This window comes from Oryctolagus cuniculus, chromosome 16 (assembly GCF_051225735.1).
Source record: "Oryctolagus cuniculus isolate XC-2025 breed Fujian yellow rabbit chromosome 16, ASM5122573v1, whole genome shotgun sequence".
Classification (NCBI taxonomy): Eukaryota; Metazoa; Chordata; class Mammalia; order Lagomorpha; family Leporidae; genus Oryctolagus; species Oryctolagus cuniculus.
The window spans coordinates 19,729,546-19,743,078 of NC_142882.1; the positions used below are offsets into that span (position 1 = coordinate 19,729,546).

The following is a 13,533-nucleotide window of genomic DNA, read 5'->3' on the forward strand; positions in this document are numbered from 1 at the left end:
GGAGGGGGAGGAGAGAGGGAAGAGGAGGATAGAGAGGGAGGAGAGAGGGAGGAGGAGGGGGAGGGGGAGGAGAGAGGGTGAATGAGGAGGGGAAAGGAGGAGGGGAGGAGAGGGAGAGGGAGGAGGGGGAGGGGGAGGAGGGAGAAGGAGGAGGAGGGAAGGAGAGAGGGAGGAGAGAGGGAGCAGAAAGGGAGGGGGGGGAGATGGAGGGAGGAGGCGGAGGGGGAAAGGAGGAGGAGGGGGAGGAGGAGGAGGGGAGGAGCAGAGAGGGAGGAGGAGGAGGGGGAAGGAGGAGGAGGGGAGGAGAGAGGGGGGAGGGTGAGGAGAGAGGGAGGAGAGGGGGAGGAGAAAGGGAGGGGGAGATAGAGGGGAGGAGGGGAGGGGGAAAGGAGGAGGGGGGAGGAGAGAGGGAGGAGGGAGGGAGCAGGAGGAGGGGAGGAGGAGGGGAGGAGGGGGGAGGAGAGGGGAGGAGGAGAGAGGGAGGGGAGATGGAGGGGGGAGATTGAGGAGGGGAGAAGGAGGAAGAGGGGGAGGAGAGGGAGGGAGAGAGGGAGGAGGAGAAAGGGGGAAGAGGAGGGAGGAGAAAGGGGGGAGAGGAGGGGGGAGAGAGGGAGGAGGGGGAGGGGAGGAGGAGGGAGCCCGAAGCCCAGCTGCCAGGCCCGGCCTCCACCACAGGAGAGGGGAGGCACTGTGTGCCGGACCCGGGGCCAGGGCGGCACAGGTCTCTGCCTGCTGGCTCAGCTGCCCGCGCCTCCCCGCAAGGGCTGGGTGTGTTTTGGGGGGGCGTCCCCTAGGCAGGTGGAGTCCCCGCCTCTCCCTTGCACCAGGGCAACCTGGGTCAAAGTGAGGGGCTGGGGCTGAGAACTGCCCACACCCAGCACGTGTGACCCGAGTCCGAGCTGTGGCCGTCACCCCGGGGGCCGTGGGGGTCACCGCTGACAAAGGGGGGGGACCGGAAGCCGCGCCGCCCGCCTGCTGCCCCGCCCTACCCGGGTGACCCCGCAGCCTGAGGATTCAGTGTGCTCTTGCCCCCGCCCCCGGCCCCGGCTTACCGAGCTGATGTCAGTCCCCATGGACGGCTGGCCCGGGTTCTCTGGGGGGGACTGGGGGAGAGAGGACGGGACCGTGACCGCGAGCGGGGGGAGCGGCGGCCCCCGCGTCAGGCTGGCGCTGGGCATCAGGGGGCCACCCGGGGGGAGGCCGACGGGCACCTGCGGGGGCGGTGGGGGCGGCTGCTTCTGGGAGGCGGGCGGCGGCGGCGGCGGTGGGGGCTGGGGCTGCGGCGGCGGCGGCTGGGAGCCCGCCTGGGTGAAGAAGGCGTAGGGCAGCTGCTGCTCCAGGGCCAGGGCGTCCATGGCCACGGCCTGCGGGAGAGGCGGGCGTCAGGGCGCAGGCCCCGGACCGGGGGCTGCCCCGCATGGGGGCGGGGCAAGGCGCAGCCGGCGGGGTGGCACCCCGGGACAGGGAGCGACCCCGCGGGGCAGCTGGACAAAAAGGAAAGGGAAGAGACAGGAGGCAGAGGCGCGGCACGGACAGCTCCGCGAGGACCCTGACCCCAGGGACCCCTGTGCGGCCAGAGGGCAGAGTGTGGGCAGCGGCGTGGGGAGGGCGGTGCAGGCTCCGGGAGGGACACAGGGACCGGGGGCAGTGCCATCATGGTTACGTTAGGGGTTAGGGATTTAAACAAAGAACATGAAATGGACAAACTCCTAAAAACACGTGCGCCTCCAGAGCTGACGGAAGATAAAGGAGGCGGCCGGCGCTGTGGCCGGTGGGGGGCTAGGCGGCTGCCTGTTCCTGACCCAGCCGCTCCACTTCCGATCCAGCTCCTTGCCGATGTGCGTGGGAGCATGGCGGAAGACGGCCCCGTGCTTGGGCCCCTGCCACCCACGAGGGAGAGCCACACAGGGCCCTGGGCGCCCGGGTTTGCCAGGGTCAGCCCTGGCTGCACTTCCTGCCATTTGGAGTAGCGGAACAATCGGGCAACTTGGATAAAACAACCGACCGCCCAGGAAGAACAGGAGATGGGGCAAATGCGGCAAAGGGCACAGACGCGCGGGACGTTTCATTACGGAGAAGTCTGAGAAGGCGCTACGGAGAACGTAGCCTGCGGAAAGCGGGGCCGCCCGGGAAGGGCGCGGGAGACCCCAGGGCCGCTGAGTTTTGCATTTTTGTGCTGGGAAATCCCACAGGAAGCAGCAAGGCTCTCGGGATGCCGGGGCCTCCTGGGAAGGGCTAGGGGCTCCCAGCCTCCCCCCACCCCCACCCCACGGCCCCCTTGCCTCGCACCTGAGTGATGGGAGACAGCGGCGACAGGGTGGGTGACACCTGCGGGGTCTGCTGCCGCCTGGCCTCTGTGCTCAGGGACAGGGAGCTGACGCCGGCCGGGCGGTGCTGCGGAGAGGAGCCCGGGGTGTTCATCCCTGCGGAGGAAGGAGGCGGCGAGGGCAGCTGTGAGTCCGGCTGAGCAATGGCCACTCACACCCTCGGTCACACTTTGCGGGAGCAGCCCCCATGGCTCACAGAAGCCACCGGAAGCTTCCTGATGGGCAAACCCCTCTCTAAGGCCCCATTTCCTGACCCAGGGGTCCCCCACCTCTTTTCCCATTCATTCCTTAAGGAGGGGTGTGTTCTAAGGGCCCAGCCAATCAGCACGTCCCCATCTCTAACACAGCTTGTGATTGGCCCCCAGAGAGGGCATGTGACCTGGCTGGTCCAATGACAACCTGCCCTGAGACTTTGGCTGGAATTCCAGGAAGGGCTGTCTGCAGCCGCAGGGCACAGAGGACAAGGAATGGAGGGTGCTGAGCCCCCAGCCAGCCACACTTGCACTTCGGGGTTCAGGAGGCGATAAACCCCCTTCTCTGCCGACACTGGCTTGAGTTTCAAGCAGCCTCAAGCCTGGTCGTCTGCCCTATCTCCCCCCAGGCTCACGGCTTTCTTCACCCTCCTCCAAGGCACCAATGTGCGTCCCTGCAGCCCCTCCATTCGCCCCCGCCCTCCCACGCCCACACCCTCCGCCGTCCGTGCCCGCACGCTGGAGGGCTCTTCCCGGGGCCGCCGGAGCTGAATGCCTAACTCCTCCATCTTCTTACAGCACCCGCTCCCGCCGCAGCTCCTGCCAGGGCCACCCCAGGGGCCCTCCCCACGCCCTGCCGCACCGAGGGGCTGGGTGAGTCACGTTTCACATGGCAGCGGCTGGAGCCTGCTGGGTTAATGCGGGGTGCCACACCAGAAAGGCAGCAGCCCCCCCACCGAGGATGGGGGAGCCCTGGGGGCGGGCCTGGCGACCCCCACCTGCCCTCCAATGTGGCTTCCTCTGGGACGATGGGGGTGATAATGGCCACCCCCTCGGGTTCATGGCGGGGCCCCAGTGAGGTCAGGAGCAGGCTGGCCCGCAGTCAAGGCCAGGCAGGGCCGTCTGACTCACCCTGGGAGATCCGGGCCCATCCTGCCGAGGGCGCCGGAACAACCTCGCGCTGCCAGATGGCACGCAGGTTTTCGGGCCTGCGGAAACATACCCGGCACGTGCCCAGGGGGTGACGGGCGGCTGCTCGCAGGGGCGAGCTCTGTCACGACTGCACTTCCCCTTGGATGCCGGGGTGGCTCCACTCAGCTGAGCCCCACGGCGGCGGGGCGGGGGCGGGCTGGCCCTGGCCATGGCTCCTGAGGCAGAGCCCCCAGGGCCAGAGTTGGCACAGACCCTGGGCACCAGCATCCGTGACACGAGGTGAGGACCCAGCGGCTGGGAGCCAGGTCTGTGGGCTTCTCCCTAGTGTCCGCTGAGTGCCCATGACCATGTGTGTGTCCAGCAGGCCGAGGGACACTTGTGCCCAGTCGGGAGCAGGTGTCAGGGGTGAGGGAGGGGGTGGATGTGCCGGGGCACTGGGTAGGGGAAGCCTGGGGCGAGCCGGAGGGCTCTGGCTCATCTTGAGGGGCGAGACGTGGACCCGCTGCTCTCGGGCCTTCTAATTCTTCTAGAAAGTTCTACACGGATTCTCTTGCTTTAGAACCACTGACTCAGAGAACCCCACACGTGCAAGCGTGGCCACACGAGATGCGCCCTGGGCAGGTTCTGGCCGCTAACACCCGCCTGGAATTTAAGGGGGGTTTTAATCCTCGCCCAGCAGGCACGGCCGCCCCTCGGGAGGCCAGCTGGGCCGGGCGGGCGCCTCGCTGTTGAATTCCTTTGAGCAACCTGGCTCACCTTGGGGAACGGGAGCAGAGCCAGCTGGAAGGGAAGTCGGGGGCAGCAGGGAGAGCGGCCAGGCGGGGGGGGGGCAGGTGGCAGGGCCCGCCCCGTGGCACGCAAGTCCGACTGGCAGGGCTGGGGGTGGTGCCAGCGAGGACAGCTCCCGCGTGCTGGCACGCAGCCAGGGCCGCGGCTCGGGCAGACGTGTCAGGAGAGGGGCAGGCTGCTGCCTCCGCACAGGCCAGGGGAGGGGGCTGGCGCGGGGTGCGATCCGCACCCGTGCCAGGGGCTGGCAGCTCGGCCTGATTTAAGAGGCGCCCAGCGAGCAGAGCCCGTGCGACGGGGGGGGGGGGGGGCTGGCGGAGCAGCAGGTTCACAAACAAACCCCACACATGGGGCCGGCAACGGCGATGGCTTTCACATGTGCTGTGTGTCTCCCTGTGTTTGTTTAGACTGGACGCCGGCTGGAGGTGCGCAGCTCCCGGGCGGGCACTGGGGGCTGCCAAGGACCTCCCCAGGGGGAGGGGCTGGTGGTCTGCAGGCGGCAGGGAGGCGGGGGGGGGGGGATGGGAGGCCATAGCCTGCAGCTCCCGCGCCGCTGGGAGGCCCTGAGCCCGCATTGCAGCCTCGGTCCGGCACAGGCGCGTGTGGGTGCCGCCTGCCCGGCCCGAATCTCGGGTTCCCACGAATCAGTGGCTTTTGGGGCCGTGCCCGATGCCCTCTGGCTGGTGGCACGGGGCCAGGGTCCCACTCTGCTCCTCACCGTTCTGGCCACGTCTGAAAACCCAGAAGAACCACGCCTCCCGGGCTGTGCCAGTGCCTAGGCCATCCTCGACTCCAGGTTCCCCGCTTCCCTCGGCATCTGGAAGTCTCCCCGCCCTGCTCCAGGCGCCGCTGCCCCTCCTCACAGCCCCCTCTCCCCAGGGCGACCAGAAGGACTTGGCCAGACGCGAACGCAAGCCCAGGGCCCTGCCGGGAACACCCGGCTCACGGGACGGCGGGCAGGGCCGACAGGAGGCGGTGGCGAGCCGCAGGCCTGGGACGGCTGTGCAGGAGGAAGTGGGGTGCACTGTGGGGCCGGGCAGACTCTGAATGGGGGACGCTGTGGGTGGCAGGGGCAGGAGGGTGGGATCTACGTGGGGCGGGGCTTGACAGTGATGGGTCAGGACCGCTGAGGGGACACAGGAGTTAAGGCGGCCGCCAGGGGACAGTCCCCAGAGGGGCGGGACTGGGAACTGGCGAGGAGCCCATGGGCCGTTCCTACCACGCGGCCGAGGGAGAATGGAGCGTGGCACCTGGGGAGGGGCCAGGTGCTTGCCCACAGCCCTTTGGGAAAGCCTGGCTCGCCACGCTGGGTTCAACCCCCCCCCCCGCAGCCGCCTTCGCCAGGGCTGTGCCCCGTGCCCGGGCGCTGTTCCAGTTAGGTCAGGCCTACAGCCCGCGCTGGGCTCCTGCCCCGCCCCTGCTGCTGCTGGGACGCCCGTGACTTCTCAGCACCCGGCACCTGCCAGCTTACCCTGGCCCGCGCCACCGATGCCCAGGTGCGTCAGGTTGGCCGTGAGGTTGCCGGTGCTGCCGGAGCTGCTGAGCGCAGGGAAGGTAGGCTCCTCGGGGTCCAGTGGGGTCGGCAGGGGGGAGGGGAAGTGGATGTTGGTGAGGTCGGGCAGGGAGCCCCCCGTGTTGTGCGTGGCGGGGATCAGAGTGGTGGTGCTCTCCTGGTCGGCAGACGGGAAGATGCTGCAGACGGAGCCAGACGGGGCGGGAGGTGAGCGCCAGGGACGGCGGGCAGCCAGGGGTCCCCGGGATCATGGACGGGGAGGGGGGCAGCAACAGTGCAGAAGGCGCCCCCCGGCTGGGTGCTAACACTCGGGATGAGGAACTGGCACTGGGTCAGGGCAGGCCGGGCCAGCCGCTCCTCCATGCCTGGGGATGGGGTGTTGGACTTGGTCACCCTGGGCAGCCTGGGACTGCTGCGTCCCCCGGCCCGGCCCGGCCCGGCCCGGCCCAGCCCAGCCCAGCCCAGGGTCCCTCTCTTGGGCTCGCAGCCTCAGCGCACACAGGAAGCTCAGGGGGACCCCCGGGGGGACTTACTTGATTCCAGGGACATCACAGGACTTGGGCCTGGATCCCGTCTGAAAGAGAAGACGGCAGAGGCTGAGGGGGGTCCCGGGGCTCCCACCTGGCACCACTGGTCTTCCCAGGGGTGTGGGAACAGAGACCGGGGGGCCCGCGGGGAGAGGGGCCTGCCAGCCTTGCCCGCTCGCCCAGCGTGAGCCAAGAATGGCGCCGAGAGGAAGGGGGCCGCCCTCACGGGGAGCAGTTCAGTCTGCCCAGAGCAGGCGGCCAGGCAGAAAGTGGGGGACAGCTCTGTGCCCTGGGAGCTGCGCCATGGCCACGGCCCCCGCTCAGCAGAGGGTTAGGGCACAGAAACTCAGGTGCCCGAAGCCACGTGCCCATCCTCCGCACCACTGCCACGGCTCTGGGCACAGAGCCACCAGTACTCCCGTCCTTCAGGGCTTGGGTCAGGCCTGGACCCACAGCAGGCGAGGGTGCCCCGTTGGGAAACCACGGGAAGTCTGGAGCCGAGGCCAAGAGACAGTGCTGAGGGCTCCATGGCCGCGTGCTGCAGCGGGTTAAGTCACCACCTGCCACGCCGGCATCCCCTCTGAGCGCCGGTTCGAGTCCCGCCTGCTCCAACTCTGATCCCACTCCCTGATAATGCGCCTGGGAAGGCAGCAGGCGATGGCCCGAGTACTGGGCCCTGCCACCCACGTGGGAGACCCGGATGGAGCTCCAGGCTCAGCCACCGCCACCGTGGCCATCTGAGGAGTGATGTAGCAGATGGAAGCATGCATTCTCTCTCTAACTCTGCCTTTCAAGTAAATAAAATCTTCAATAAATAAATAAACTCAGCCATGGAGGCACAACTCCCACCCGGGGCCCCGGGGCGGTGCGTGCTCCCTGAGGGGCCCCAGAGGATCCCACACTGTGCAGGCAGCCGGGCCTGTCCCCACGGAGTGGGGCTCCGGGAGCTGGAACGTATTCACTCCGGTGCCTGGGGCCGCATTCAGGACACACGGCGGGGTGGCCAGCCCGGGCTCCCAACCACGGAGAGGAGACGGCAGTGCACGGCACGGGCTCTCGGCAGTGGGGGCTCAGGAGCAGGGGCCGGCTCCAGAGGAGACCCCAACGCCCGCAGACAGGCCCCTCACCCCTCACCCCGCGGTCAGCTCCAGGGAAGCCTGCGGGCAGTGGGAGCCATCTGTGCTCAAAGCCCCAGCACACAGGGGGAGCCCGGGTGAGTGCCACCTGGGCCCTGGGGCAGATACCGGGAGGAGGAGGGGGAGAGGCCTCCAACCCGGGTCACCGCCCTCTCTGCTTCCCGCCTGCCTCTCCCCTGGGCCCGGGCCCCTGCCACACCCTCTCTGCACCCTGCCCCTGGCCCCACCCTCCCCATGCCCCACCTCTGGCCACCACCCTCTCCAAACCCCGCCCCCGCCCCAGCCCCACCCTCTCCAAACCCCGCCCCCACCCCGCCCCCAGCCCTGCCCTCTCCAAACCCCGCCCCTGGCCGCTGCCCTGTGCGCCCCCCCACACACTCTCCAAGCCCCGCCCTCTAGCCCACACCCCTGGAGACGCTCTTGAGCGACAGGTGACGCCTGGCTGGGGGGGGTGGCGGACGTGGCCGTGGCCGTGGCCGTGGCCAGCTCGTTCTGGCTGGGTTCCTTAGCATTCCTGCTACGAGTGTTTCTGTCTGTGTTCTGCGTGTGCAAATCCGAGGCGCGCGCTGCGGAAGGGCAGAGACCGTGGATCTGTGGGATACGCGTTACGGGAGCAGCCTGATCCGGCGCAGATTTCGAAATCTCCGCATTCCAAGGCTTTCAATGTGTATGGAAAATGCGGGTGATGAAGGAACTAGGCAAGGACTTCAAACCTTTTCCACCAAAACGAACTTAAATTAGGAGAAAGAGACAGAGACCGCCCCCAAGCGCTGGCTCTCCCTGGAGCTCCCTCCCGGGCTCCCACGCGGGCTCCCACGCGGGGCGGGGCCCAGGCACTGGGCATCGGCCGCTGCCCCCCACACGCGCAGGAGTCGGGACCCGAAGGCTCAGATGTGGGACCCAGGCACCCTCACCGGACTTTCAGCTGCCGGGCCGAACGCCGGCCCTAGGCTGACCTTTTTTTTAATTTAATTTTTATTTTTTTATTTATTCCTTTGAAAGGCAGAATTAGAGAGAGAGAGAGAGAATCTTGCATCCGCTGGGTCTCTCCCCAGCGGCCACATGCCCAGGGCCGGGCCAGGCCGGAGCCGGGAGCCAGGAGCTCCACCCTGGTCGGCCCGTGGGCGCGGGGCCCAGGCACTTGGGCAGGTGCGCCAGCAGGGACTAGGATGACGTGCAGCGGCGGGGGCGGGACCCGGGCTGGAGGGGGCGCCTGTCTGAGGCACCGCCCACGCACACAGGGTCTCCCACCCTCCGTGACCACCTGGGGATTCTGGGAGCCGCCCCCGCTTGCCCGCCCCGCGGCTACGGCTGCGTCCGTGGAATTCCTCAGGAGCGCTCTCACCGGGTCTGACGCAGGCCACGGCACCTCTGCCCTGCCCGGGAGTGGGGCTGCGGGGCCTGCAGGCCGCGTGGCTGCCCCCTTCCCCGCAGCCTGACCCGCCTCACGGGTTCTCAGCCTTTGGGCGCCGCCGGGAGATCTGAGCGCGGTCCCCTTGCGGGGAGGGGCAGCTGGGAGCCCTCACCTTCTTGGCGTCCCACGCTTGCTTGGGAAGGTTCTTGTCCGATTCCGCCGGCGTCTCCTCCATTCCTGGGACTGTCAATAGTAGGACTGGGGAGGGGGAGACGGGGATCAGACATCTCTGCAGTCCCCATGGTGGCGCGGTGGGGGAGGGGCAGGCCGGGGGTTGCGGGAACAGCCGGGACTCTGTGTGTGTGGTGCCACTGGGCCCACTGCTGCACCTGTCACCCCGGGGCCACCTGTTCCCTGCTCTGGGCGTCCGACGTCCAGCGCCCGAGGCCCTCCTGAGCCATGGGCACCAAGCACGGTGGGGGCTGAGGCTGGACTGATTCACCCGGGCGGTCAGTTAGCAGGTAGAAGGGACCAGGTAGCTGGGCACTGCTGGTGGGCCTGGAACCGGCTATGCCTGAAGGCCTCCATCCAGGCCCTTCTGTCCACCGGAGAGCACTTCCCTCCTGTTTCCTGTCCGCTGGGCCCCGAGTCAGGTCCCACTGGAAACCAGGCTGGGGGGGCAGGCTGACCCCCACCCTGGCACCACCTGTGCCTCCCAGGGTGCAGAGAGATGAAGTCTGCACCCCAGCCCATCTCCAAGACTGCGCCAGGGGCGCTGGGTAAGGCTGGGCTCCAAGGTTGCAGAGCCGGCTTCTCCTGCCACCCAGGCCCTGTGGCCGCCCTCCCTGCCCCGGGTGTCTGGAAGCCCGGTCTTCGTCATCATCTTGGGGACGGGAAACCCTTCTGCCTGCTGGGACGGTCACACCCACAGAAACGCTGCCCTCCGGGCCAGGACGTCCCTCCAAGGGCCCCAGGACGCTGCCTCCGGGCCAGCCCTGGAGCGGAGCCAAGGCCCCGGCTCAGTTCTGTCCTGGCCACAGGGTAGGCTTGGAGCCTGCGCTAGAGACGGCCTCTGGCCTCCGTCTGACGCACCGGGACAGGTGCCTGGGGGAGGCGAACCAGAAGGGCTTGGAGCACAGCCGTGGCCTGCTCTGCCGCGGTTCCCCAAACAGAAGCCAACATGAACGTGCAGGGGTGGATGGCTCTGCCTAGAAAACTCCTAAGCACTCTTCAAAACCCAGTTCACTCAGCCCCTGCCCCGCTCAAGGTTTCCCAGAGCCCCCGCCCCTTAACCCACGGCAGAGTCCGGGTCTTTCTTGGAGGGCCTGTCCACCCCGGGCCCCAGCTGACCCTGAGGCCGCGGGTCTCACCTCTTTTGTGGTGCGCGTCCTGGGCCGCCCCCGTGAAGGGCTCGGGCGGGGCAGGCGCCATTGTGCTCTGGTGCAGGGCGGAGTCCGAGTTGGTCCTGGGGGAGAGAAGACGGTGAGCTGCACCCTCATCCCGCCCCGCCCAGGACACTGGCGACAGGCTGGGCCGGGGGCCCCGGGTCGCTTTTGCAAACTCCTGCGGCCGGCAGAAGGCCACGGGAGCACACGGGCACACGGGCACACGGGTGGCGGGCAGAGGGCTCCACTCCACTTCCTGCTCACGCGCACCCAGGGAGACCCGGGCGGAGCTCCCGGCCTGGAAGGCAGAGTGACAGCGAGCGAGCCAGAGATCTTGCACCGGGCTGGTTCACTCCCCACCAGGGCCACAACGGTTGCGGCTGGGCCTGGCCAAAGCCAGGAGCCTGGAGCTTCTTCCGGGTCTCCCAGGCGGGCGGCAGGGAGCCAGGGCCGGGACTCGAACCCGGGCACTGAGCACTGAGCCACTGTGTCGCGACTGCACCGCCACACTTGTTCTCTACTGCAAACACGGGACATTAACGTCCCGCTTGGGCTGCCTGGGGGTTCTGGGACATACAGGACACTCGGGCCACGGTGCAGCCATGCCCGCGGCCGTCTGAGGCCCGCAGGACCGCTGCTGCTTTCCGTCTTGCAGGGCGGCATGCGGGCGGATTATTTGTTTTTCCTTGAGGAAAACGCAAGGGTGGGATCCGTCCACGATCACGTTTTCCGTGGCTGCTTGGCACTGCCAAAACCGGCTCCTAACGCGGCATCCGCCGTGGGCTGGGTCCTCGGCACACGGCTAAGGCGCCGCCTGGGACGCCCACAAATCCCAGGTCGGGCTCCCCAGGATTCTGCTTCTGCCTCTACTACTGCTGTGTTTTAATTTACTAATTCAAAACAGGGACACAGAGAGAGAAGACCTTCCATTTGGTTCGCTCCCCAAAGGGCCGCAGCAGCCGGGTATGGGCCCGGCTGAAGCCAGGAGCCTGGAGCTCCATCCGGGTCTCCCGCGTGGGTGGCAGGGGGCCAAGCACTTGAGTCGCCACCCGACGCCTCCCGGGCCTGTTGGCAGGCGCACGGATGTAAGCGGAGCAGCGGGACTTGCGCCGAGCTCTGATCTGCAGGGCTGGGCTGCAGGCGGTGGACTGGCCAGCCTGCTCCCCGCGCATGCGCCCAGCCTGCTCCCCGCGCATGCGCACCCTGGGAAGCAGCAGGTGACGGCCCCAGCACTTGGGCCCCTGCCGCCCACATGGGAGACCTCGACTGGGTTCCGGGCGTCCGGAGAGTGAACCGACGAGGGGATGGTTTTGACCACATATGAAGTGAAAGCCACACACTGAACATGCAAGAACCCAAATTTAGTAAAAAAAAAAAAAAAAAAAAAAAAGAAAAGAAAAGAAAAGAAAGAAACAAAAGGAAAAGGAAAAGGCCGAGGCCCGCAGAGCTCGCGAGCTCCGTGTGGTTGGCGAGGGCCGGGCTCAGAAGCGTCTGGACGTTTCGCAGCTGTGGCATTTCGGAGGGACTGAGCGCTGGGGTTCCCCGCGGAACCAAACCCAGAGCCACGCTCCGCCTCCCGCCCGCGGCCACTGACCTCCTCCAGCTGGTGTCCGAGGGTGGCGACAGGTACACGGTGCCGTAGGGGCAGCTGTCGGCGTGCGCCGGAGTTAAGGGGCCCAGGCAGCAGGCTTGGACCCCACCCCTGCCCCAGCTCGCAGGAAGCCCCGGGCAGCCTCGGCTGCCTGAGTCCCTGAGGCCCAGGCCTGCGAACAGCTGAGGCCAGCGGGGGGCGCGCCGGCCCTTCCTGCCTGGCGGGAGCAGCCCCGGCAGGGGCTCCCCGGGGGCGCGGCCTGGCCACCTCGCAGTCAGCACTCTCCTCCTGCGAGCACACGTGCGGCCCGCGCCCGTCCAAGGCCCCGCCGCGGGGCCGAGTGCAGCTGACCCCCGTCTCCACTCTGGATTCCGGGCTGCCGGGGCGGCTCCCGGGGCCCCGAGGGCCCGGTCTCAGCCCAGCTGGCTGAGCTCCCCGGGCCCTGCGGAAGTGAGAGCCGGAGCGGAGCGGCTGTCTCTGTTCAGCAGAGCGGGGCTCCTGGAGCAACCGCAGGCCGCTCGGACGCCAGTGCCGGGGCCCGGCTGGCCGAGCACCAAGAGGGGCCGGGGAGTGGGGAGTGGGGAGGGCTCTGGCCCTCCGCGAGGAAGCGAGGCAGATCTGTTCGCATCTGGCAGGCATCAAGCATCCCTCGATCCGAGTCCCACAGAGCCCGCCCTCAGCCTCACTGCCTTGGCCTCCGCCACGCCCGTGGGCACCCACCCACGGCCCTGGGCACCTGAGCGCCCCGTGGGGCGGCCTCACCTGCCTGGGGAGCTACTTCCCATGTTCCTCTAGTCCCCAAGCCTGGCCGAAGGCTCCCTGGCTTGCAGTACCCCCTTCTCCAGGGTGTCTCCCTGGATTGCCCAAACCTCCCTCGCGGCGCTGCTCTGATCCCGTCCCCAGGGCTGAGGGCTGGCAGCTGCATCAGAGCCCGCTGGGTGCGCCTGGGGCCCCAGAGCCGCTGCGAGGCCCCGCCCCTCGCACTCCAGGATGAAGGATATCTGGCGTCCGTGTTTGTCCACCGACAGCGGCCGGCGGTGCGGGGAGCCGAGCCGGCCGCGCTCCCGGTACACTCTGTCCACCAGCCCGTGGTGCCGGGTGGTCCGGCTGGTGTCCAGGCCCGATGACTGGAAGGGTGTCTGGATGTGAGTCGGAGAAGGGAGAGAGAGAGAGAGACCCGAACACCAGTTACCGGCTGTGGCTGGGCCCCTCCGCGCACACACCCTGGGCCATCACCCCCCAGCTGGGGATGGGTTTCCTCCTGTGGCCCCAGCTCCCCGGCCCTCTGAGCACTGGGGTGTGGGGAGGGGTTGCACGAGCCGGGACGGGCGGTTCCCAGGAGCCAGGCTGGTGGCGTGCACTGCGGCCGGCATGCACGGGCCAGGCAGGGCAGGGGCGGCACAAGCTCGGGCGGGGCCAGCGCCGGCCGGGGTGCCAGGGGTGCAGGCGGCCGAGCAGCCCTCCTCCCCAGCCTCGCCAGGTACAGACAGGCTCCGCCCTCTCTCCCCGGGCCTGGCCGGCCTCCTCTCCCCTACGTCACCCCCGGAGGGGCCTGCCAAGAGCCGGCCGGGGGCCTCCAGCCCAGCACCGCTGCAGGGCCCACCTGGCCAAGTGCTCGCTCTGGGGAGGCCTCCTAGCTGAGCCCAGGGCTGCTCCTGATGGAGACGAGGCCTCCCCCACCCCCCGGGTGCACAGGCGCCTCCCAGAGCCTGCCTGCAGCTTGGCCGGATGGGGCCACCTTCCAGCACCCGGGGCTGGCACGGGGCCTCCTGGCAGCTCCCGTTTCCCAC

General features: G+C 68.6%; 1 protein-coding gene across 4 annotated transcripts in view; it reads right to left on the reverse strand.

The window, feature by feature from the left end:
* Nucleotides 1-13,533, reverse strand: part of CRTC1 (CREB regulated transcription coactivator 1) — a 51,692-nt gene that overhangs the window by 4,813 nt on the left and 33,346 nt on the right. For 2 of the 4 annotated variants that reach the window (XM_070059025.2, XM_070059026.2), the window contains 9 exons: nt 12,745-12,882; nt 11,747-11,808; nt 10,138-10,232; nt 8,940-9,025; nt 6,284-6,324; nt 5,709-5,929; nt 2,290-2,423; nt 1,212-1,364; nt 1,053-1,103 (listed from right to left, as the gene is read on the reverse strand). In XM_070059025.2, the coding sequence (XP_069915126.1) occupies nt 1,053-1,103; nt 1,212-1,364; nt 2,290-2,423; nt 5,709-5,929; nt 6,284-6,324; nt 8,940-9,025; nt 10,138-10,232; nt 11,747-11,808; nt 12,745-12,882 (981 nt within the window). Of the gene's footprint in view, nt 1-1,052; nt 1,365-2,289; nt 2,424-5,708; nt 5,930-6,283; nt 6,325-8,939; nt 9,026-10,137; nt 10,233-11,746; nt 11,809-12,744; nt 12,883-13,533 lie in introns of all 4 variants that reach the window. The other 2 variants (XM_070059023.2, XM_070059024.2) reach the window with 1 other exon arrangement.